At 40.7% G+C, this 26,973-nt stretch overlaps 1 protein-coding gene across 2 annotated transcripts in view; it reads left to right on the top strand.

The window, feature by feature from the left end:
* Positions 1-26,973, top strand: part of Scarb2 (scavenger receptor class B member 2) — an 86,160-nt gene that overhangs the window by 25,786 nt on the left and 33,401 nt on the right. For both annotated transcript variants that reach the window (XM_004848034.3, XM_087215845.1), the window contains exons 3-5: positions 17,843-17,990; positions 19,176-19,364; positions 26,871-26,962. In XM_004848034.3, coding sequence (XP_004848091.2) covers positions 17,843-17,990; positions 19,176-19,364; positions 26,871-26,962 — 429 coding nt within the window. The remainder of the gene's footprint in view (positions 1-17,842; positions 17,991-19,175; positions 19,365-26,870; positions 26,963-26,973) is intronic.

Raw genomic sequence — 26,973 nt, 5'->3', positions numbered from 1 at the left:
CCCTACAAATAATTTCCAACCTTGATTTATATATCCAGCAAAAATGCCCTTCAAAATTGATGGAGAAATAAGTGTTTCCATGACAAGGAGCACCTTAAGAAATCATGACCACCAAACCAGCATTACAAAAAATTCTCAAGGCTATCCTGTAAAGAAACAATGACTCTGACAATATAAGTCAAAAAGAATGAATATACTTGGCAGGATGAGCAGATAAGCAAAAGGAAAAAAATAGGAATCAGCAACAGGAAAATAATGCAATGACAAGAATATGTAAGTACCTTTCAGTAATAACTTTCAAAATGAATCACCTCAATTCCCCAATCAAAAAACTCAGATAGGGCCGGGGATTTAGCTCAGTGGTTCTGTCGCCTGCCTTGCAAGTGTAAGGACCCAAGTTCGATCCCCGGTACCAAAAAAAAATTAAAAAAAAACAAACTCAGATTGGCAGAATGGATCACGGAACAAAACAAAGCTGGGGATTTAGCTCAATGGCACTGTGCCTGCCTCGCAAGCACAAGGTCCTGAATCTGATCCCAGTACCAAAAAAAAAAAAAAAAAAAGAAAAGAAACAAAACCCAACAATATGCAGTATAAAAGAGTGAAAGAAGAGCAGAAAAGAGTAGCTATCCTAATTCAAAGGGATTTCAAGCCAAAACTGATCAGAAGAGACCAGGTCACTACATACTGGTTAAGGGAACAATTCAATAGGAAGACATAACAATTATAAACATTTATGCACCAAATACTGGGATGCCCAACTTCACAAAACAAATCCTAGTAGAGATGAGAAATCCAATTAATACCAATACAGTTGTAATGGGGGACCTCAAAACCCCATTGTCACAAAAAGATCAACTAGACAAAAAAATCAACAAAGAACTATCAGAATTGAACCAAACTTTTGCATAAATGAACTTAATAGATATTTAGAGTGTACTATCCAATAAGATAATCCACATTCTTCTCAGCAATATATGCAACTTTCTCTAAAATAGACCACATACTGGCCTATAAAGCATGCTTAAGTAAAAGATAAAGAATTGAAATTATCCTATGCATATCATGGGACCATAGTACACTGAAACTAAAAAACAATGGCAAGACACCACAGAAACTATGCAAACACATGGAAATTAAACAATACCCTCTTGGATAATCAATGGGTCACAGATGAAAGTAAGGAAGAAATAGTTCCTAGCATCAAACAATGCCAGTACAACATACCCGAACCTAGGGGACATGATGAAAGCAGTCCTAAGAAGGGAGTTTATAGTGGTGAATGCCCACATCAGAAAAACAAAGTGATGGGCCGGGGATTTCGCTCAGTGGTTTCACCGCCTGCTGCGCAAGTGCAAGGACCCAAGTTCAATCCCCGGCACCAAAAAAAACAACAACAAAGTGAGCTCAAATAAATAACCTAATGATGCACCTCATGGTCCTACAAAAATAAGAATAATCCAAATCAAAAGGTAGTATGAGGAAGGAAATTATAAAGATTAGAGCAGAAATTAATGAAATTGAGACTAAAAATATTCAAAGAATCAACAAGTCAAGTTGATTCTTTGAAAGAATAAAATAGACAAACCCTTTGGCAATCTTACCAAAATAAGGAAAGAAAAGACCCAAATCTATGCAATTCAAAATAAAAAAAGCAAGATCACAATGAATTCTGCCAAAATCTAGGAGATCATTGATAACTACTTTGAGAACCTGTATCCTATTAATGGAAAATTTAGAAATTGATAGATTCCTAGATACATATAAACTACAATAGCTGGACCAAGAAGATATAAAAATCTTGAATAGTCCAATATCAGTCAATGAAATTGAAGAAGTAATAAAAAACTTAGCAACTAAGAAAAGCCCAGGTCCCAACAGATTCACTGCCAAATTCTTAAGAACCTTAGAGAAGATCTAACACTAATATTCCTCAAACTCTTTAATGAAATAAAAAAAGGAAGCAGTACTCCCAGAGTCATTCCTAGAAGGAAGCATTACCCTGATTTCAAAACTGTAAAGGACCCAACCAAAAAAAAAGAATTACAGGTCAGTCTGTTTAATGAACACAGACGCAATAGTCCTCAACTAAATAACAGCAAACAGAATGCAGTAAATCATCAAAAAGATCATACATCATGACCAAATAGGATTCATTCCCAGGTTGGAGGGACGGTTCACCATACACAAATCAATAATGTAATATACCACATAAACAGAAGTAAAGACAAAAATCACATGATCATCTCAGTAGATATAGGAAAAGCATATGAATTTGTTCTTGATAAAAACTGAAGAAAATAAGTACAGAAGGTCTTTATCTGACAAAAGCCAAATATGACAAACCAATAACCAATATCTCATTAAATGGAGAGAGCTGAAAGCTTTCCCTCTAATATCAGAAAGAAGATGGATGTTCAGTATTACCACTCTTGTTCAATATTATTCTCGAAATATTAGCCAAGCCAATCAGGCAAAAGAAAGAAATGAAAAGGATATAGATAGGAAAGGAACAAGTTAAACTGTCATTATTTGTGGATGACATGATTCTATACACAGAAGACCCCAAAAGCTCCACCAAAAGACTATAGAATTAATAACCAAACTCAGAGGCATGGCAGGATACAAAATCAGCACACAAAACTCAATAGCTTTCCTTACACCAATAATAAACTCACAAGAGAGAAATTAGGGAAACAATACCTTTCATAATAGCATCAAAAAAAAAATGAAGTACTTGGCAAGTAACCAAGGAAGTTAGATACCTCTAAAATGAAAAGTACAGTAACCTGAAAATGGAGATCGAAGAGGACATCAGAAAATGAAAAGATATCTCTTGTTCCTGGGTAGGCAGACCCAGTATAGTCAAATTGGCCATACTTCCAAAACATATAGATTTAACACAATCCCATTCAAACTACCAATAGCATTTCTCACAGAATAGGAGAAAACAATCCTAAAATTCATACAGAGGCAGAAGAGATCTAGAATAGCAAAAGCAGTCCTGGGCATCAAGGGCAAGGCAGAGAGCATCACAATCCCGGACTTCAAGGTACACTATAAAATTACAGTGATAGGAAACATCATTGGAAAAAACAACAGAGCTGTGGATCAATGGACCAGAATACAAAATGTAGAAACAACTCTAGGCACATTCAGCTACCTTATTTTTGACTTAGGGGCCAAATACTTTTCCTGGAGGAAAGAGAGCTCCTTTACCAAATGGTGTTGGGGAAACTGGCTTATCCACATGCTAAAGAGTGAACTGAGACCTATATCTCTCCCTATGCACTAAACTAAAAATGGATCAAAGATCTAAATATTAAAACAAACAATCTACTGAAAGACAAAGTAAGACAGGCAAAAACTTTCTGAACAGAACCCTGGTTGCACAAGAAATAATACCAACAATCAACAAATGAAATCACATCAGATTAAAAAGCTTCTGTACAGCAAAGGAAACCCGCATCAGTGAAGAGACAACCTACAGAATAGAAAAAACTTTTGCCAGCTACTCCTTAGACAAAGGACTAATATCTAGAGTAGCAACAGTGAATCTTTTAGAGGTGAATTCCCAAACTGCAACCCCAAACCCACTGATTTACTGCAAAGTGCCAACACTGCAACTACGCTTGAATATTGAGGTTTTAGTTTACAAAAAATCAACTCAAACATTAATATCTTTTGTCTTTTTTTTGGTTCCAGGAACTAAACTTGGGGCCTTGTGCTTACCAGGCAGGCGCTGCGCTGCTGAGCTACATCCCCATCTTTTGTCTTAAAAGAAAAACAAATAGCATGCATACCATAGGTTTACCACCATGGATCTAGATAATGTAAAGAACTCAAAATAATTACACCCCACAAATTTAAAGACCCAATTAACAAATGGGTATGTGAAATGAATAGAACCCTTCTCAGATAAAGAAATACATGAGAAAATGTTCAACATCACTGGCCATTCGAGAAATGCAAATTAAAACAATACTGAGATTCCATCTTACTCCAGAAATCAAATAATAAGAAATGCTGCAGAGGCTGCAGAGGAAAAGGAACTCTTCATTGTGGGTAGAAGTGTAAACTGGTACAATTACTATGGAAATTAGTATGGAGACTTGTCAAAAAAACTAAAAAAAAAATTGCATTTGAGCCAGCTGTTCTCCTTCTAGGAGAATCTTCTGAAAGAGTAATGATGGCATATTACAGTGATTCTTGCATGGCCTTTACTTCCTCACCTTTATAACTTTTAAAGAAATTTGCTTGTACCCTACCCCTTCTGTGCATGGTTTCATTCTTTGTAACCATGAAACATAACCCCAGCATTCCAGAAACACAATCTGATAATTTAAAAAATAATGGACCGGAGATGTAGCTCAGTGGCATAGTGCCTGCCTGGCAAGTGCAAGGTCCTGAGTTCAATCCTTGGTACCAAAACAAAACAAAACATCTTTTTTTTAAAAAAGGCTGAGGATGTAACTGTGAGAAAGCCCTGGATTCAATCCTGTAGTCCCAGCTACTCCAGAGACTGAGGCAGGAGGGCTGCTTGAGTCTAGGAGATTGAAGCCAGTCTGGGCAACATAGTGAGACCCCTCAAAAATAAAATATCCAAAAAATAAAAGACATGAATTGTGATCATATCCCAGAGCAAACTAATTATTCTGCTGCTGAAATGTCTCCTGGTCATTGTGTGTTGCTGACATGGGTGAGCTCTCACTGTGGTGTAGGACTCAATCCTAAGAGTAAAACTAAGCATGTCACCCTAACTCTCCATGACCCCATTATGTGAGAACCTCTGCCAGTCCATCCGGCAGAGTCCGGCAGCATCTTCCAGAGCTTCTTGACCTGGGATCCATGGATCCCCGGGGCTTGCTGGATAAATTCCAGGGTGGTCTGTGATTTGCATGGGGAAGTGTTACCTTCCTCCTCATCAGATGTGTAGCCTTCCCTCAGTGTAACATGTACATCACACTGCAGAAGCCTTGATGGTACCTGTGCCAGGGGGGCACAGGCAGTGTGTATCTCCTTCTAGCTCTTTGGAATACTGTTGATGTTCAAAAATACCTTAAAACTGCTGGGCAGTGGTGGTGCATGCCTAGAATCCCAGTGCTTGGGAGGCTGAAGCAGGAGGATTACTGTGAGGTTAAGGCCAGACTGGGGTACACAGTGAGTTCAAGCCCAGTCTGAGCTATAGTGAGACCCGTTTTAAAACAAAACAAAACCCATAAACACCTTAAAAGTACAGTAGTTATCAGATCTCCTGCTACAGCTTAATGTCTCAATAACATAGCCTACACATAATTCCTTAAGTCACAGATGTTTAAAGTGAGAACTATATCTCAACATACAGTTGGCCCATTTTGTGGATTCTGTGTCCACATTCACCCAGGCCCACTGCAGCTGCTTTTGTACGAAGCAGATACAGACTTTCTTCATCATTTTCCCTGAACCTTACAGCAATACAGTAGTGACTTACACAGTATTTCCGCTGCACAAGGTGTCCTGAGAAACCTAGAGAACAGCAGGAGAGCAGGAGGATGTGTGAGGGGCTGTGTGCAGCACGACAGCATTTCACCTGGGGACTCAGCACTCGAAGGGACAACCAAAGCCAGGTCCTCTGAGGTCCCGGGCACTTCATCTTTCTTATCTATTAAAGTGCTGCTGAGAGAAAGGGTGCAGAGGGTTTTATCACAGATTGTCCTGGGGCTCTTGGCACACAGCAGGGAGAAGAGGCCTGGCGGGCTGATCCAGTCAGCAGGAGGTGACTGGTCCCTCACAGACTAGTTTTCACAGCTATGAGGTCTCTGGCCTCTGGTTTGGGTTTTGGGGGTTTTTTTTGTTTTGTTTTTTTTAAAGAGTAGGAAAAATTTATTGAGAGAAAGAGACAGAAGGAGGACTGGAAAATGGGTTGCCTGATCACCCAACTTCTCAAAGGTATTTTATGGGACAAAGCCACGAAGTGAGGCAGGTTCAAGGTGAAACAAAACTATAGTCAACTAGTGAGATTACAAGTAGAGTCACTTAAGTAACATTGATCCAATGAGAAATCACAAGGTGGACAAAACTATGAACAACCAATAAGGTTATGACAAGTATAGTCACTTAGGTAATACTGTTTAAATGGGGATCCAATGGGGAAACAAAGCGTACAAGGAATGAGCAAGGATTTTCGGTGGTAAGGGGTAGGTACTCTATGGAAGATTTGTTTCTTCGTGTGACATGGGGTTTTATCTTACTAGTACAGAAAGCAGTCCAAACTTGTAGCTCAACTCTTAACAGAGGCTTAAGAAAGGGTCCTGACGGCATCGTCTCAGATCACTCGGAAACAGAGGATCTCTGATGATAACTGACAAGAGTTCCCCTTTCACCTCACTGAGGAATCAGATAGGGATGAGACATGGAGATTTTCTGCTGATTACCTGGATGGGCTGTCGGAAGCTAGATTCTTCTGAGGGACATTTGGGTATCCGCCAGAGAGTAGCCCTGGCCATGACTCCTCAGTTATCACCTTAGTTTCTACTAGTTTCACGCAATCAGAATTCCGTCTCTGAAAGGAACCCAATTGTCTATCTGGTGAACATTTCACCTCCCATTGGCTTCAATGGGAGTGGGGATTCACCAGAGGGCAACTGGAGAAACCTGTCACCTGTTTTGAGAGTGGCAGCTCCCTAAAGGCAATTACTAACTGGCAGAGTAACCACTGTTTGGCATTCTATAAGGGACAGATAAAAGCCTGAACTGCTTTTACTTGAGAAGATTTCATAATAAGAGACCCATTTTACAGCATTTTTAAGCAACTAAGTCCAAACATAACATACACAAAATAAGAATAAAATGCAATTTTAACTAAGGACAATGTGTCATAAGAGACAAGTAATTTGCAAAAATTTTAAAACATACAACTTAAAATTAAAACAATTTTGAAACAAAAGCCAAAACAAAGGCCAGAATTTATGAAACAAAAAGTTATAATCTACGAAGCAAAAAGACCAAAGTTAGAACCTATGAAAGAAAACTCTTACCTCTGACCAGTAATCTCAGTGGAAGACCTCCAAACTGATATAGGGGGAAGAGATGTAACTCCCAAACCTGCTAGGTATCTGAAACACGAGTTCATGTTCTCTAAAATCAAAGAATAAACTCTAGGAACAACGGAGGTTAAGAGTAGGAAAGATTTATTGAGAGAAAGAAAGTTTCTGTCTAAGAGAGACAGAAGTGGGACTGGAAAGTGGGTTGCCCAGGTTTTGTTTTTTTGTGTTAAGTCAACTACACAGCTGGGCATGGTGGCGCACTCCTGTAATTCCAGCACTTGGAAGGCTGTGGCAAGATCATCGCCACGAGTTTGAGGTGAAGTATATGGTGAGTACACGGCCAGCCTGAACTACACAGTGGGACCTTGTCCCAGAAAAACAAAAACAAACAAAACTTAAACTTAGGTGCATATTAAAATTTTTCTAAAAGTCACATTTTAAAAAGTAAAAAAGCCAGGCCTGGCTCTGTGTAGACCTGTAATCTCAGCACTTTAGGAATCTGAGGCAGGAGGATCCCAAGTTTGAGCCCAGCCCGGGCAACTTAGTGACTTAGTAAAACCCTGTTTCAAATTAGAATAAATAAATAAACTAACAAACAGGCTGGCCCTGAGTTCAATTCTTAGTACCACATAAATAAATAAATAAATAAATAAATAAATAAATAAATAAATAAATAAATAAATGTAGGCCTGGGGATGTAGCTTAGTGGCGAAATGCCTGCCTGGCAAGCGCAAGGTCCTGAGTTCAATACCTGAACCAATAAATAAATAAATAATTTTAAAATTAACTTTAATATTTTTAACACAATTATACAAAATAGTATAATTTCAACATATTATGCTATTCAGCATTATTAATGGGTTAACTTCCAGTCTTTTTTCACACTAAGGACCTAAAATCCCCTAATCTCACCCCAGTTATCTGTGAGTACCCAACATGACCACGCTGGTGTCATGCAGTCACCTCTGTCAAGGCCGTCCCCAGCCTGCCCTACCCTCTCTATCCCTCTGCTCAGATTGGCCTCTTCGACTCCCAGTCGGCCTGGTAGGTGCCGCTGCTGTCACAGCAGCAGCTTCGGGCCTTTTAATGGTTACCTATCTGTCCTTCCTGAAGTATGGGGGCACACGAGAGCAGGAACCTAGTTCTTTCATCACTGAACATCCAGTAAGCAGCACGCATACAAGGAGGGACTGAAGTGTTCTGAAGTGTGGTTAAATCCATAGGACACAGTGGAGAAGTCACTTAAAACCACATGTCAGGCGTGGTGGTGCACCATGTAATCCCAGCACTTGGGAACTTGAGGCAGAAGAATCACTGCGAGTTTGATACCAGCCTGGGCTACATAGTGAGTTCAATGCCAGCCTGGACTATATATTGAGACCCTGTCTCAAAAAACAAAACAAAACAGAAAACCACAGGTCATAGGTAGTTCGGCTGGAATTTCAGGACTCTCCCAGGGATACAAGGACAGGCTCACAGAGACACCAGGTCCTAAGACCTGGCTTTGTTAGGATGAGACAAGCACTGTGCAGACTGCCTGGAGCTCTTGCTGGGCTGAGTGACCATTAAGACCCGGGGTTACAGAAAAACTTGGCCTTTCAGGGCAACACCTGACCTCTCTGGGAGCCTGCTGATCTCTGTATTTGGCTTTTGTCATCCTTAGTGGATCTGTTTTCTGACACTCATGACCTGGTCATGCTACTGTTAGGTCACAAGACAGACTGGACTTTCCAGTTTTGCCTGCTAGGGTGTGGGAACTGCCAGGGTGCTAAGGAGCCCAGGAGGAGGGAGGGGAGGACAGGGCCACCCCCGCCTGCTGGGGGGTTGGTGCAGGGCTGGGAGAGGCACAGGCTGCAGAGGACCTGGCTTGTCTGTCACGCATCTCCCAGTGATTGCCATGTCTGGTTCACAGTTTGCTTTGGTGGCAGAGGTGTGGGCTGTTCCCTTGCTGTTCAAAACAGCCAGTCTGGTTTTGCAGAGCCGGGGGCTGAGCACCCCGAGTGGTCTCTAAACAGGACCTCATCTGCCACTCCACCATGCTTGTCACATGCTGTCTATGTGGCCACATTCATCAGACCCTGTGGCCATCCCAATCAACCAAGATTTATTTTTCGCTTTGTCAGATTATCTTTTTCTGTTTTTCTTAGTGTTTAACATTTCAAGGTTTTGAAAAAAATTGCCTAAGGCTCTTCAATAACTTAAATATTTGTTAATTTTACAGTATCCCATTATATGCCTCCTTTTGGGTGACTTAGTTTTGCTTTTTGTGCCATTCATTTCTTCTTTAGGTTTCATAGTAAGAAAAAAGATGTGAGGGATGTATGTTAAGTGAACTTTCAGAAAACTATTCATGATCATTAAGTAATATTGAGTTATGAAATGGTAACCAGCATATATAATATCCTTTATAGCATTACTTTTAAAAGGATGATCTATATTTTATATTAGAAAAGATATATATATATGTATATGCTCAGTAGAGATAAACTTGAAAATGCAGTAAAGTAAAAGAAGGAAAACGACCATCATCCATGGTATCACTGTCTCAAAGATAACCAAAGCTAATATTTTTGTCCTTACAGCCATTTTTCCATTGATGAGTTTAGTCCCCAAACTCCAACCCCAATACAGGGGTTTGAGCCCAGGGCCTTTCTTTTTTGAAGCAGGATCTCACTATGTAGTTCAGGCTGACCTTGAACTATGTAACGCAGGCTGGCCTCAAACTCTCAGCAATCCTCCTGCCTCACCCTTCTGAGTGCTAGGATCACAGATATCCTCCACCACGCCCAGCCTCGCCCAGGGCCTTTTAACTGAGCTATATCCCTGCCTTTTAATTTTTTATTTTATTTTGAGACAGGGTCTTGCTAAATCGCTACATTACCCAGGCTGGGGTTAAACTTCCAGTCCTCTTGCCTCAGTCTCCCAGAGTGCTGGGATTACAGACATGTGTTACCATGCCCAGCAAGTTTTACTTTTATATGATTATGCATATACATAATTTATACTCGGTGTTAGTTTATAGGCATTTTCCCATGTTGTGTCTCAGTGCTTATACAGATGATAATAATATGAAACAGAGTAAATATATTACTACTACTAGAGTTGACTTAATGACCCCTCTGTCTTTGTCCACCTGCTGTTTCTGCTGTTGGTCCTTGTCCTTTGCCTGTGTGCCTACCACAGCTCTGGTGTGTTCATGCCACTCTGTGACCTTTGTGTATGTTAACCATTTGTCACATGTCGGGTAGTTCTCCTGTTTGCCTTTTTCATTTTTAAGATTTAGATGTAGTCAAGTGTATTATTTCATAAATTTTCTATCATTTTTTACCTCAAAAGTCCTACTCTCACATTTATATACTGTTGGTGAGAATGTAAATTAGTACCATTATTATAGGAAACAGTGTGGAGGTTCCTCAAAAAATTAAAAATAGAGCTACCATATGATTCAACAATCCCATTCCTGGGTATATTCAAAGGAGTTAAAAATCCATATGGCGAAGAAAATCTGCACTTGCACTTTTATGTTAGCAGTATTCACAGTAGCCAAGATACAGAATTCACCAGCTGTCAACTGATGGATGAATGTATAAAGACATTACAGAGCTGGGGATGGTGCCACAGACCTGTAATCCCAACATTCTGGGAGGCTGAGGCAGAAGGCTCAAAAGTTCCAGCCTAGCCTGCATAACATAGTAAGACTCTGTCTCATGAAAAAAAAAAAGGGCTGAAGATGTAACTCAGAGTGAAGGTCTTATGTTCAATCAGCAGTACTAAAAAGGGGGACAGGGGAGAGGAAAAGCATTATACATATACACACACAAGAATATTATTGAGCCATAAAAATGAATGAAGGGCTGGGGATTTAGCTCAGTGGTGCTACCACCTGCCTCGCAAGCACAAGCTCTTGAGTTCGATCCCCGGTACCAAAAGAAAAAAAACAAAAGAATGAAATCCTGTCATTTGTGGCAACATGGATGGTACTGGAGGACATTATATTAAGTCAAGTAAATCACACACAGACAAATACTGCATGATTCCACTTACCCATGGAATCCAAAAAAGTTGGTATCATAGAAGTTGAGAGTAGAACAGAGGTTACCAGAGCCTGGGAAATGTTGGGGGAGGGGAAGGAGAGAGGCAGGACAATGAGAACAAGGGAGCAGTTGTCAGGAAGAATCACTTCTAATATTCAGTAGCACAGCAAGATAACAACAGATTGAATATTTCAAAATAGCTAGTGGAGAGCGTTGGGAATGTTCCCAACATGAAGACATGATGGATGTTTCCAATAATTGGCTGTAGATAAGCAATTACCTCCACCTCATCATGACACCCTGTATGTACATGTTGAACTACACTGTACCCCATAAATTTGTGTCAATTTTTGGATTGGTAGCTTAAATTGGTTCTTAAAATAGAAAAAGTATCATTAGGTAGAATACTTTTTAAATCCTTGAACTGCTCAAAAGTAAGAAAAATAGAAAAAGCCATCCCATGGGGCTAGGGATTTAGATCAATGGTGCCACCACCTGCCTCGAAAGTGCAAGGTCCAGAGTTCAATCCCCGGTACCAAAAAAACAACAAAAAAAACAAACAAAGAAAAAACCATCCCAGAAGTGGTGGCACAGACCTGTAATCCCAACACTTGTGAAGCTGAGGCAGGAAGATTGTTAAGTGCAAGACCAGCCTGGGATACATAGCCTTACCCTCTCAGGAAGAGAGGAGGGGGACAGGAGAAGTAGCCCCACATCTTACCATATACGAGAGGTGGTGGCCAGGTACTTGTGATTTTTTAGTGCCTGTGGTGGCACTAGCACTGCCTGCACATCTGCGTGGGTCAGGCTGTGTTGGGGGATAGGAATACAATACTTACGGAGTAAAGTTTTTTTGTCTCCCTCAACAAATAAGGCCCAAGTCCTCTCTCCACGCCTCCTCTTACTGCTTTCTCTGAGTATTGAAGGAAACCAAAACATTTCTCCCTAGAATATAGTATGAAGGATCATGAAGGATGGAGCTAAAGACAAAGGAGCTTTGTCTTGTTCTGTGATTGCCTAGAAGGGACAGTCTTTCTTCCCTCTGCCCCCTTTCCCGCTTAAACTCCTTTAGAAGCTTTGTCAGCTAAGAGACTTCCCCAGAGGAACGGAGTCTGGGTGCAGATTCTACCCTATTGGTTAATTTCCTATATATTTTCCTTTGGTTTCTATAACAAGATACACAATCAACTTAAAAAGAGGAAAAGTTGGTTTTGGCTCACGGTTGTGAAGGTTTCGGTCCATGGCTGGTTGCCCCCATTGCTTCTGCATCTGTGGCTCCCTCCGCACAACACTGCGGACGCTCTTTGTGGAGCCAGCTGCCCACCTCCTGGTGGCCGGAAGCAAAGGGACACAGGGCGGAGCTGGGGTCCTTGTAGCCCTCCAAGGACACGCCCCTCTGATGACCTCACTTCCTCCCACTCAACCCCAGCTCTTAAAGGTTCCACTACCTCCCGACAGAGCTACAGGCTGAGGCTCCAGCCTTTAACTGTCTTACTTTTGGAAGCCTGGGACTACATTGGCTCTGCCTCCTGGAGTGCTGGGATTACAGGTGTGTGCCGTTGCACCTGACTTGAGTTACTTTTGAGTTGAGGCTCTGTAGTGTGATGGGCACTGCACATATTATAAGTTTGCTTGTTTTCTCTTGCTATCTGCCTTTTGCTACAGCTAGCTGGCCCAACCTCAAACTTCTGGGTTGAGGAAGAACATTCTATTTCTCCCTGGCTTTGAGTGCGAGGCCTCCAGTAGATGACAAGGCAGGGGTGACAGGAAGTTAGGTCTGGGGCGTCTCAGCGCCTGCTTCCGTTGCTCTGCCCTTTCTTCCCGCGGGGGGCTTCAGTGCCCATTACTGTGTGAGCGTCTATCAGCCCAGCCTGTCCTTGCCTGCTGCTCCTTGGAGTCACCTCTGATGTCATCCCTGCCACAACCACAGCTTCCTGCAGCCTGGGTCAGGAAGTGCATCCAGCAGTCCCCCTCCGCCTCCACCCTCCCAGAACCAACCCAGACATGCACCATGATGTTTTCCTCTCACTTCCGTGACAGTTGCTCCCTTCCCTCCTGTGTGTCCGGCTAGCATCTTGCGGTCACCCAACAAAGGGATTGTCCCAGGAACGGTGCCGTCAGCGGCAGTCTCCCGTACTCCCCTGGGGATTCTGGGAGGACAAGAACCAGGACTTAACATCCTCCATCTCAAGAGCGTGGCACTGGCTCTTGCTCTTGCTCATGGAACTAGTAGCTAATGCTTCCTAAGCACTTCGTGTGTGCCAAGTGGTGCTGTAACTGGATTATAAATATATGTGGCTTTAATTTTTGTAACAACCCTAGGAGGCAGGTTATTGTCTCCATTTTACAGATGAGGAAACTGAGGGACAGAAGCAATCAGGAAACTCCTTGTTCCAGAGCAAATATCGCAGAAGCTGGGATTGTATACAAAACCTAGCAGATCTCAATCTATACTTCTATCTGGTGTGCTCAGTTACTTCTTATACTAATTCTCAACAGAGAATTAAATAAAGGGAGTAACCCAAATGACTAAAAGATAAGGATTATGTGAAAGTATTACACACAGTTTGTTCAGCATCTTGGAGAAATAAGATGCACAGATATTAATTTTGTTTTTCTTTTCTCTCTCTCTTTTTTTTGGCATTGGGGATCAAACTCAGGACCTTGCGCTTGTGAGGCAGACACAGTGCCACTGAGCTAAATCCCCAGCTCTTGTTTTTTGTTTTTGGTACTGGGGATTGAATTCACGACCTTGTGCTTTTGAGGCAGGTACAGTGCCACTGAGCTAAATCCCCAGTCCCTAATTTTCCAGCTAGTTTAAATTATTCTCTTTGGTTTCCATCTCTTAAGTTATTTCTAAAATTATTTCTAAAATCAAGCACATATTCTCCTGCCTGATTAGATAGTTCATGGAGCACAATCGTTTCTTTTAACTAGGACCATCATTGTGATAGCAAATGTTACACTATAATCTGATATTTATTAACATTTAATAAATAACAAGGAATGTGCAGGTACTTTAAAGTATGGTTCCTTGCTTAGTTTGATAGGCCTATGATTTGTTTCTTAGTACATGTCTGTGGTAATAAGGAATACATTCTTCTTAGGGACTTGGTAAATGTACATACTTCATCTTAGTCCTTTTTACTTCCCCCTCCTCTCCTCTCCCTCCCCCTGCCCTCCATCTCTAGAACAATTTGTTTTTGTTTTAAACTCTTGTTTATATTTCTGGGTGTATCTTTAGGTGTTTCTGACAGTTTCTTTGGTCTTCCCTGATACAACAGGGCAGTAACTTGTCACTGCTTGCTCCCAATCTGCTGTTTACCAGGGCATCGCTGCTTCTACCTGAGTGTTGTTGATCACCTGAGAGAAGATTTAGGTCATCAGATTTGCTGACTATTGTTACCCAAAATCCTTCATCCATGGGCTTTCTGTCTAAGCACTGCCAGAGTGACGGGAGTGCTTGGGAAGAAAATACTTTCATTTCCTGGATGATCGTACACTGTTTTGATGAAGATTCCTTGCCAGCTATTGGGCCTGCCAACAGGATGACATTTTTTGTGATTTAGCAAACTTTGTCTTTGACCTATTGAAATTCATTGAGAAACTCAGTCAAATTACAAGATTTAAAGTGGTTGGTGCTTTCAGGCTCAATTTCCCCCTTAAACATCAGGTTCTTACAGGGTAAGCAATAAAGAAAACATTTTATTTAAAAGTTACCTCCAGAGTTAGTACATATAAATATAAATATAAATGAAGCAGGCTCCAGGTTTGGGATTATTCAGGTTGTAGGTTTATAAGGGCTTGGGTGAAGAAAACAAAAAAGCCTTATCAAGGTCACTGATGTTTGTTTGTTTGTTTTGAGACAGGATCTCACTATGTGGCTTAGGCTGATGTTGAACTCTCACCTGCTGCCTCAGCCTCCCAAGTACTAGGATTACAGGTGTGCACTACCACATCTGGCAAGGTCACTCATTTTTCACGTTAGCCAGCGAACTTGGCAAAGTTGACCTCTGGAGTTCTGAGCCTATTCTGGACCTAAAGTCAGGTGATCACAATTCTAATGTGGTCCCAACACTTCCTAATTGGTCCCTAATCTCCATATTCTTATCTCTAGAAGGACTGAGTTATGATTGCTAGATGAGGGGTGTCTGTTGACGAGCAAGAGAAGTTACTTCTGGCTGGTTTATGTGAGAGGGAATCTGAAGGCGCTAAAGGACATGAGCAGAGTCAAAGGGAGCTGCTTGGAAGAGATGGCAGGGCTCTAAGGAGCTTGGTCTCATGATTTTGGCATCAGTCCCACAGGAGTGCACCATGTAGGGAACCCAGCTTTCCTGGGTTTGTGTTGAGACTTTTGTGGTCAGGACTCAGAGGCCAGAGGAGTTGGTTGTACCCAGGGGAAAGGAGATCAGCACCATCACCAGAGGAAAAGGGTGCGGAAGTCCACAGCCAAGGTCCACTGCAAATGCTGCCCACCTTGGGACATGTGACCTCTGTCAGAGTTCTCATGTGTTCCTCATGAGCTGGAAGGACATAGGATGGTTTTCTTGCTCATAGTGACTTAGATGTGGCTTCTGTTAGAGGCTTTTGCTGGACACCTTTCAGGAGAGGCTGATCCCAAGGGAAGAGACCCACGTGCTGGTGAGATGGCCTGCATGCACCTCTGTCGTGTGCCCTGTGTCCCCATCTTTTTTTTTTTTTTTTTCCTTTGGTACCAGGGATCAAACTCAAGACCTTGTGCTTTCGAGGCAGGCTGCAGAACCACTGAGCTAAATCCCTGGCCCCTGTGTCCCTGTTTGACAGCAGGGCACTGGTACTTGCTCTATCTGTATTGCAAACTTGCTGTATGGACTAAAAGAAATAATGTGGATTAAGCCATAGGAGCCATAGGAGCAAGCATCAGGTATATGTGATTATAGTGCATAGCTTGGTGCTTTGTGCCATAGGAGACTTTAAGATTCACCTATTCCTGTGCATCTGTATTTATACATTTGTTATTTTCTCACCTATTTTTTTTGTAAAATCTAGAAAGAATTTGAGAAGTGTAAAGCAGTATAATATGCCAGTTTCTGCCTTTTGCTTACTTGCAATCTGTCTGGCACTACAGGATAATTCCTTCATAATCAAAATTATGTCTCCTAGGAGTTTATAACTGAGCACTAAAGACATACAGACAAAGGGCACAGCAGGGTGGGGGGCAGGGGCCCTGCTGTAGTCAGGAGCAGCCTGGAGAGGGGCAGGCTGGTGGGCAGCCGCTGTCTGGTACCTTCCTAATGAGTATTTGAGTGCTAAACTCTTAGGTGAGCTCTATCCAAACAAAACAAGACGTGAACCACATATGTGACTTAAGATTTTCCAATACCGCATTTTAAAAAGAAACCAGTGAAATTTAACAATATATTGTATTTTACTAATTATACCTAAAATAACATCATTTGAGCATGTAATCAATATTAAAATATAAGGAGATAACTTTTTTTGGTACTGTTTTTGAAATCTGGTCTGTATTTTAGACTTAAAATACATCTCAATTCCAATTAGTCACAATTCAGGTTTCAACAGTCACTGTGACAGGGGCCACCATGTCAGCCAAGCCCTTGATGTACAGGAAGAGGATAAGGTAATCAGGGAAAGAAGGGATAGTCAGAAGGATTTATTGAGCACCTATTAACTACTAGGCAGGACTAGCTTGAAGCATTTGACGAACAAAATATCAGGACCCATTTTTACTTAGTATGTTCATATTTTTTCATTCTGAATATTTGGTCATAATTTTTTTAGGGGGGGCATACTAGGGATCGAACTCAGGACCTTGTACTTTCGAGGCAGGCAGTAGAACCACTGAGCTAAATCCCCAGTCTGGCCCTAATTTTGATTTAAATATTGTATAAAATAATATTTATCTTGATTAACTGTTTTGGTCCCTTTTATATTTTATGTTCAAGGTCCCTCTTATATTTTATGTGAGTATCTCACACAACATTCACCCTCCACCATGCCCTGATACCAAGTACTTTTTAAAAATATATATCTTTATTGTTAATTGATATGATAATTATGCATGTTTATGGGGTACAGTGTGATGTTTTAATATATGTATGTAATACATAATGATCAGATATAATGATCAGATCAGGCATTTACAAATTGTCATTTATCATTTGTTTGAGTTGGGAACATTGAAAACCCTTTCTGCTAGCTCTTTTGAAATATTGAATTATTGGTGTCAACCACAGTTACCCTACTGTGCTGTACCAAGCCCTTTCTAAGAGATTTCTAGTACCTCCTTTAGAGAAACTACCTGGAACCAAATGAACTGTGTATCAGAAAATGGAGTGGACTCTTCTATCTTGCTAAGCCTTGGGCCTCAATGCTTCAAATAAATTTTCAACTGAACTCAAGTTAGAAATAAAAAGACACTGGTAAACACGCTGAAATTTGAACTGCATCTATGAACTAAACTGAAAACTTTGAAAATATTTCAGGGCCAAACCATAACCCAGGAGAGAGTTCACTGCCTTGGATTCCCTGGTCAAGGTGCCCCTAACTTCTGTGCAACCCCAGCTTGGGGAAAAGAAGGAAAACAACAGTTTCCCAAGAACACGCTGGGCCGCCTTTCCTTCCCACGTTTTAGCTCTCACCTCCAGATCTTAAGGGCCTGGTATCCGAAGTCTCTCTGAATAATGACTATATTGGAAATGTTGTGTTGAAAGAGGTAACTTTGATACTGAAAAAAAGGAAACATCTTATTTTATTTTCAAGTAAATTTTTTTTTTCTTTTAGGGAACTAAGAAACAAGGCAAATATTCAATTTGGAGACAATGGAACAACAATATCTGCTGTTAGCAACAAGGCATATGTTTTTGAACGAAATCAATCTGTTGGAGACCCTAAAGTTGATTTAATTAGAACATTAAATATTCCTGCATTGGTAAGTAGGAATTCTAATATCATTTTAATATAATTTTATATTATTTGTGGAGTTTAGAAGAAAATAAAAAAGGCAATGCAATTAATGGTGTTACATTAAGGAGCTATTATGTTAAAAATATACTACATAAAAAGGAAAAGACATGTTTTTCTCTCCTTTCTTTAAGTTTTATCTTAGTTTTTTCTGAGATCTATCAACGTCTTTCTCAATGACAATAAATACAGTTTTCCATTTGTACAATTTCTTGTGTTTTGAGGATTAGCACTTGTGCTAATAAATAGGGTTTCTTTTGTAGTTTGTAATTTAAAACATGTTTTTGCCCCTTTGTCTTAGAAATTGTAGCCGTAGCTTTTGCATATCACTTCTTAGTTCAGACTGCTACCTGCCGTGTTTCCCTGATAAGACCTAACTGGAAAATAATGAGCCTTGAAAAGGAGAGGTCCCAAATGCCAGCCCCCATCCACCTGTCCCTGCGGACCTGCCCTCACTGTTCTCGCGCTCCCCTGGCTCCTCCCTGAGGCAGGTAAGGGAAGGACAGGCTGATGGGGGCTGGCAGTTTTGAGCTCTAGCTTTCAAGGCTGATTGTTTTCCAGTTAGGTCTTATTTTCGAGGAAACAGGGGTTGCATTTTAAATTCTCAAAATATATGAATTGACTTCTGGCTTCCTTTTCAAATAGCAGAGCTTGGGCTCTTCATTAGATCCCACTCTGACTCCCCCCACTGGAGATTGCACCTTATAATACCGTTCTTGTCTTCCCTCACCTCTTTCGAGGCCCCCACCCCAGCTCCTAGCACCATGGTGGCAGAAGGTGACTCAGGGACAGAGATCCTAGGCCTTTCCAGGGCGCTGGAGCGGAAAACCAGGCCCCAACCTCCGGCCCAGCCGAGGGGAATGGCGCCACCTCGTGGCCGCAGATGCCAACCTCGTCAAAAGAGCTTTCCCGTCTGTGTTGGTGTAACTTGCCCTGCAGATGGGAAAGTGAAGCTCTTTCTTACAAAATGTGACAGAGAAAGGACAATGACCCAAGAGTCTCGATCTCTCCCGTTTGCAGCCAGAGAGGAGCTGGCTGGCTGATTTTTCTGTCGCTTGCTCCGCGTGATTTACTCCATGTTTCCGTCCCTGTGGAGGGGTGGCGGGAGGAGGCGGGTGCTGTGCAGGGACCGACCCTTTGTCTGTGCCCCTAGACTGCCATGGAGTGGACGCGGAACCCCTTCCTCCGGGACATCATCGAGGCTGTGCTCAAGGTCTACAAGCAGACGCTCTTCATCACCCACACTGTGCATGAGCTGCTCTGGGGCTACAAAGACGAGCTCTTGTCGCTGGTCCACGCGTTCAAACCGGACGTCTCCCCCTATTTCGGCCTGTTCTATGAAGTGAGTAAGGAAGGGGCATCCTGGCCAGACTTCACCTCCACTGTGGTTTTTGATAGGAGACGCCCACAGTCTGGTGTGCTAGATAGATGTCTTGCAGACTGTGTGAAAAAGAAGAAAGGTTGGGGAGGGAAGGAAACAGGGGTGGTGGTGCACACCTGTAATCCTAGCTCTTGGGAGGCTGAGGCAGCAGGATCCCCACGAGTTCAAGGCCAGCCTGAACTACTTAATGAGACCCTATCTCAAAAACCATGGGGGGGGGGGTTGTTCCTCGAAAGGGGAGGAAAACTGAGTAAAATGGATCAGTAATTGAGAAGTTGGTAAGTTGGTAATAGACAAAATTAACTCCAGGAAGAAAGTGTTAGGTTAAGGGTGGCCTCTGAGACTGTGAGAAGTTTGCTCATCTTTGAATTTATAGTTATTAGCTTGGGTGTAATGATGTATATCCATAATCCCAGCACTTGGGAGGCTGAGGCAGGAGGATCACAAGTTTGAGCCAACCCTGAGCAACTTAGTGACTCAGTGAGAACTTGTCTTAAAAAAAAAAAAAAAAAAAAAAAAATTAAGGGGCCAGGGATTTAGCTCTGTGGTTCTGCCACCTGCCTCGCAAGCGCAAGGGCTCGAGTTCAATCCCGGTACCAAAAAAAAAAATTTTAAAGTGCTAAGAATGCCACTCAGTGTGAAAGCCCTGGGTTAGATTCCCAGTACCACAAACACAAATAAATAAAAATTCAACATGCAGTCATTTTTTTCATTAAGTTTATTGGTACTTTTTAGGTTTACAATACAGTTACATTCATCGTTGAGATCTGGTACCTTTACATGATGTATCTTGGTTCTTATTTTTTCCCCATTGCCCTGCCCTCCCTTCACCCCCTCCACCCTTCCCTATTTACAGAGACTTTGTTTCCATTTTTTCCTTTTCTCATATTTTTTCTTTTCCCTTCTTTCCTTTCCCCTACCCCTCCCACTTCCCCTATTCCTTTAGACCTTTTCTCCCTATTTCAATTATCAATTATACATTTTGATTCTTATTTACACTTTTAGTTTTTCACACCAGAGAAACTATTCGGTATTTACACGTTTGTCCTATTTATTTCACTTAAGAGTATGGCCTCAATGTGCATCCACTTAGCTATCAATGTCTCTAGTTTCTCATTATTTATAGCTGAGTAGTACTCCATTTTATTAAAAAACCACATTTTCTTTATCCAGTTTCCAGTTGATGGGCAATTGGGCTGTTTCCAAGCTTTAGCTATTGCAAACTGTGCTACTATAAACATGGGTGCACATATATCACTGTGGTATGATTCTTTTAATTCTTTTGGGAAGATACCCAGGAGAGGAATAGTTGGGTCAAATGGGACCTCTAATCCTAGTTGTTTGAGGTGTCTCCATATTGATCACCACAGTGGTTACACCAGTCTGCACTCCCACCAACAGTGGAGAAAGGGTTCCTTTCACCCCACAACACTGCCAGCATTTGTTATTGGCTGATTTCTTGATAGCAGCCATTCTTACTGGGGCGAGGTGGAATCTCAGCGTTGTTTTCATTTGCATCTCAAATGACCAGTGATGTTGAACATTTTTTCATATGTTTATTTGCTGCTTTTACTTCTTTGTGTGAGAAATGTGTGTTCATTTCGGATGCCCATTTTTGGATTGGGTCTTTATATTTGGGGGGAAATATAGTCATTTTTAGGATCTGCCTGGCCAAGGATCTTGCTCTGAACACTCCATCCCTTAGCATTTCAGTTCCTCTGTGGTACAGGAACTATCATTCTTTGCTTTCAAGGGTACAAAACTTAGAAGCTGTTCAAACAAAAATGAGTAGGAAGTTTGAAACATTACCTCTGGAGAGTACATGGTCCTAAGTGTGGAGTCTCACCAACAGTCCTGCCCTATGTCTCCTAGAAAATCCTAGCCGGTAGGAACATGAGGTTCAGGGCCTTGGGGAGCCACAGGTTTCTTATGAAGCTGTGACTGGACCTTCCTTCTAGAAATAAGTTCAGGGGAGTCTACCCCCAGAGTCCAGGTTTCCCTCAATGCCCACTCTGTCCTCCAGTTCAGCCCACCTTTCTAATATCTCAGTATTTCTCAGATAATTTTCACTCTATAGCTTACTTTTTTGTGTGTGTGTGTGTGCCAGGGATAGAACTCAGAACCTTGTGCTTGCCAGGCAGGCGCTGTGCTGCTGAGCTACATCTCTGGCTGTTTTTTTTTTTTGTTTGTTTTGACATCATTGAACTCACCAGACTTAATAACTGTCATGTCTAGGGGATGGACAACACTGCTCCACTCTCCAGGCAGCTCAGGAATCAAAAATTCAGTGCCAATAGTGAATTAAGAATATAAAGTTTAGAAAGGAAAAGACTTTATTGGAAAGGGGTGAGGGGAGAAGATAGATAAGCTACCCCAATAAGGACCAGAGCAGGGGCACCAGAAACTTTGTCCCTGGCCTCTCTGATAGGGGCCAGAGTCCCTTTCCCCTACCTGGATTTAAACCTGATTGGCCTTCTGGGGTTGTCCTTGAATTAAACTGGGCCCTCTATTTACATTATTTCTTTCGGTGGTCATTGTGTAACCATTTTCTGTCTATTTGTCCTTGACAAGGTCTTGATTCCATGGTGGGCTGCTGGTTGGCTAGGAGGTGCCTAATTCATGGTTAGCTTAGAGTTAGTAAGGGGATGTGTGGGTATCTGTTGTAGTAATATAGTGACCCTAGAGTGAAAACAAACTTAATTCTTTCCATGATTCTGGTAGGTTCCAGTGCCACCTATGCTATCTTGGTGCATTTCCATATCTGGTTTTCTTTTTCTCTACCTTTGTCCTTGAAACTATGCCCAGGGGAATTTCTCTACTAAGGTTTTAACTTCTGCTAGTCAGGGTTAGCCAGAAAACTAATGAGGGGCAGAGAAGTTCAGCCAGTCCCAGCACCCGGAAGGAAGCTCTCCGCCTCCATCCCAGGCTCCTAGGGCAGAGAAGCTCAGCTGGTCCCAGCACCCGGAAGGAAGCTTCCCCGCTGCAATCCCAGGCTCCTAGGGCAGAAAAGGTGAGCCGGTCCCAGCACCCAAAAGGAAGCTCCCCCACCACCATCCCAAACTCCTAGGGCAGAGAAGGTGAGCTGTGTGGGCCCCAGAAGCACCCCCCCTCCCGTGAAAATGAGAAAACATAAACAATCCTCAAAAAACAGAGTTCCAGATCACCTACAGCAACCCCAAAGGGAAACCAGATGGAACAATCTGTTACTCAACCACCTGTACTCTCTGAACTGGCAACAAAAGAGGATCTGGGAAAAATGAAATCAGAAATAATTACTCAGATAACAGCAAAGATTTTGCTCATGGTGCAAGACATGATTAATAAATCTAGAGAGGACACAGATAAAAAAATACAGGATCTGAGGAACATGATGGAATCACAGCATAGGAAACAAATGGAATCCATAAAACAGATACAAACAGATTTCCAAGAGATTAAAAACTCCATGGAAAGTCTGCACAGCAGAATGAACCAATGTGAGGATAGAATTTCACATATAGAAGATAAGATTGCAATTAGTGAGGAGGAAAAGAAAAATTGCTTTAAAATTGTAAGGGAACACGAGAAATCAATCCAGCAGCTGCTAGACGATGCAAAGAAGAATAGCATAAGACTGATTGGAGTCAATGAAGAAACAGGAGAGAGTGCAGATGACATAAAAACACTCTTCACAGAAGTGATGGCAGAAAACTTCCCAAGGAAGGGAAAAGAACTTGACATATAGATAAGTGAGGCACATAGGACTCCAGCTAGCTTTAATCAAAAAATATCTACACATAGGCATATAATAGTTAGGATTCCAGAAATCCAACAGAAGAACAAAATTCTACAAGCAGTGAGAGAAAAGAAACAAATCACATACAAAGGAAAGCCCATCAGAATCACAGCAGACTTCTCAATGCAAACCCTCAAGGCAAGAAGAGCTTGGAGTGATGTATTTGAAGCCCTAAAGGAAAACAGCCTCCAACCCAAATTGATGTACCCTGCAAAACTATCTTTCAAAATTGATGGAGAAATAAGATACTTTCATGATAAAGAGCACCTCAGAAACTTCATGAATATCAAACCAGCACGCCAAAAAATTTTAGACAATACCCTAGGAAAAGACAATGAGGATCACAACCCCAGGAAACCCAGCAGAATGAATCCATTGGGCATCACAAATTAAACGCAAAGGGGGAGAATCCAACAAAAAGAAAAAGTCATGACAAGGCTTTTAAAACTTTTAACTTCATCTCCCTAATGAGTGTATAATTCAATCTTATTATTGTACTGATTAGCATTTTTCTGATTCTAGAGTTGCACACCATTTCCTGTGCTATACTGGCTATTTATCATTTTCTTATGTCTACATTTTAATTGGGTTGTCTATTAATGAGCTGTAAGAGTTCTTTATATATTCTGGTCATAGGTTATATGTATTGTAAATATGGTCTGTTTAAGGACTACTTCTCATTTTAATGATGTCATTTAAAGTTCTAAATTTTGATGGAATCTCATTTATCAATTTTCTTCTTTTATACATCATGTTTTTTGTATCCTAGGCAGTTCTTGCCTACCCTGAATTCATAAATATTTTCCCTTATAATTTCTTCTTAAAGTTTCATACTTTTAGGCTTTCTTATTTAGGTTCATAGATCCCTTCAAGTTATTTTCATGTATGGAAAAAAAGGGTTGAGGTTAATTTTTTATATATGGATACCAGGTGTTCTAGTGCTGTTTGCTGAAAACACTATCTCTTCCTCGGCTCTTGAATTGAGTTTATATTCTATAAAATGCTAATGTTACATAATCTTTCAAAACTCAGTGGACCATATATGTGTAGTTCTATTTCTAGATTCTCTGTTTTATTCCAATGATCTATATGTCTTTCCTTACACCAACACTGCCTTGATTACTGTAGCTTTAGAAGAAGTCTTAAAATTAGGTACTAAACGTCTTCCAACACTGTTTTTGTTTTTGTTTTTGTTTTAACTTTTCTAGGTCCTTTGTACTCCTACATAACTTTTAAATTTCAATATCCAATTCTTCATTTATAGCAAGTATACACAGACCTGAATTTTTATATATACCTTGTGTTTTCTAATCCTGCTAAATTCAAATACAAGTTCTAGGGGCTCCTAGAGATTTCTTAGTATTTTCTCTGTAGATGATCATTTCATCTACATATAAAGATTTTGCTTCTGCCGTGCCAATCCTATCCTAGTTGTGTCATTTTATTGCCAGACTAGTTTGGTGGGGCCTAGGTTTCAAAGTTTAATGGACAGATAAAGAGTAAGCATATCTGCCCTTGTTTCCCACCTTAAGGAGAAAGCATTGTATCTTCTCCATTCATATAAGGCATTCTCGCTGGAAGTATGGAGTACATGTCTTTAATCTGTTGAGAAGTTTCTGTTCTACTTCTAGTCTCCTGATAGCTTTTACCATGAACAGCTGTAGAATTTAGTCCAATAGTTTTTCTCCAACTAGTGACAGGATCATATGGCTTTTTCCTTTCCTCTGTTAAAATGATGACTTTTGGGGTTGGATCTTCCAGTGCTAAACCAACACTGTCATCCCTATAACAAAACCACTTTCTACATCCTGCCAGATCTGACTTCTAATAGTTTGTTTTGTTAAACAAATTTCTATCTATGTTCATACTTTTTTCTTCTATTATCTTTATCCAGTTTTAGGATTAGCACAATTTTGATTTCCTAAAATGAGGGGAGAAGTGTTCCTCCTTTTTTCTGCTTTAATTGTTTGATATAATTTATCAGTTAAAATGTATATGAGCCTGCTGTTGTCATATAGGTAGGTTTTCAAGCTAGGAATAGACTTTCTTTAATAGGTGCTATTCAAACTTTATATTTCCTCCAGAGTTAGTTTCATTAATTTGTCTTCCAAGTTCCTTCTTAGAAGTTGTCAAATTTATTTCAAAACAGATTTTTGAAATATGCTTTCTATATCCTTTTAAATTCTGTAAAATCTGTGGTAATGTCTCCTAGGTCTTGATATTATAATTTTAAAAATGTATAACTGGTATTGTGTAACAGGAAGAAAAGGTCTAAAAGAACAGGGTAATTGGTAGGGGTAGGGGAAAGGAAAGAAGGGAAAAGAAAAAATATGAGAAGAGGAAAAAAATGGAAACAAGGTCTTTGCAAATAGGGAAGGGTGGAGGGGGTGAAGGGAGGGCAAGGGAAGGGGAAAAGAAAATAAGAACCAAGAGACTCATGTAATGGTACAAGATCCCAATGATGAATGTAACTGTATTTTATGCCTAAAATGTACCAATAAAGTTAATGAGAAAAAAAAGAAAACTAATGAGGCCCTTACCGTGTTCTCTCCCTGCCTGCAGACCCCTTTCCCTACATAACCACACTATCTTATGTGGTTGGGAGGGTTTCCTGAGATAATTCATGCAAAATTTTAGAACCAGTGCTAAGAGTTTTATATAGTTTTTCCTCACTTGATGACCTACCCGTTTAATGATTGTTTGGACTTACAGCTGAGGTGTGTTTAGATTTACAACTCACCACTTGGACTTATGGCCCATTTCTTTTTTTGTATAGTTCTTGTACACCTTGTTTATAGAGCCTCAATGACTTTTTTGTACTGTACACCTGGTTTATAGTACTGTAATTTTTGTTCATTGTACTGTACAGTACTGTAGTTTTATGTTCTGTTTTATATATATATATATATATATTGTTCCATTATGTACTACAATTCTACATGTAAGAATTATGCAAATAAAATCAAAGTCATGAAGTTGGAGTTTCCGTTGACCATTTCTTTGTTCTGAATATTGTAATGTACATACTATATACAATTCCTCATTTAGTGACCGATTTATTTAATGACCTAGTTGGTGAAATGGAACTTGGTTATTATACAAGGATTGTCTGTACTCAATAATTGTTCTCTTCTATTATTTTATCATAAAGGAACTAGTACTTGTACTATTTTCCAGAAATCATAGCTCAGGCAGAATTTCTAGGTTGCAATCTTGTGGAGAATTTCTTCTCCAGAAAGCTTTATTTTCTACTTTTAAACCTTTGTTCTGGTTGGATGAGACCATCCACCTGCTTTTTTTTCCTTTTTATTTGAGACAGAGTTTTGGAACTCAGGATCCTCCTGCCTCAGCCTCCCATTGCTGGAATGACAGCCATGCCCTCCCACACCCAGCTTCACCACCCACACTTTGAGAGTAAATTCCTTTACTTAAAGTTAACTGATTACAGTAATTTATTACATCTACCAAATACCTTCACAACAACTCCTAATGTTTGACCAAACAATAGTGTACCCTGCCTAGACAAGGTGACAAAATTAACCACCACAGTTACTTTTTTAAAAAAATTTTTATTTTTGAACCGGGGATTGAGCTCAGGTCCTTCCACTTGCAAGGCAGGCGGTGGAACCACTGAGCTAAATCCCCGGCCTCCACCACAGTTACTTTAAATGATCATATTCATTCATTTTCAGAAAAATGGGACTAATGATGGAGATTATGTTTTCCTAACTGGAGAAGACAGTTATCTTAACTTTACAAAGATTGTGGAGTGGAATGGAAAAACGTAAGTCTAAT

Source organism: Heterocephalus glaber, unplaced genomic scaffold, assembly GCF_053883595.1.
Source record: "Heterocephalus glaber isolate CG9 unplaced genomic scaffold, H.glaber_assembly_v1.0 deba00001454, whole genome shotgun sequence".
Classification (NCBI taxonomy): Eukaryota; Metazoa; Chordata; class Mammalia; order Rodentia; family Bathyergidae; genus Heterocephalus; species Heterocephalus glaber.
Note: the sequence above shows the minus strand (reverse complement) of the source record. Positions and strands in the feature narration are given on the sequence as shown.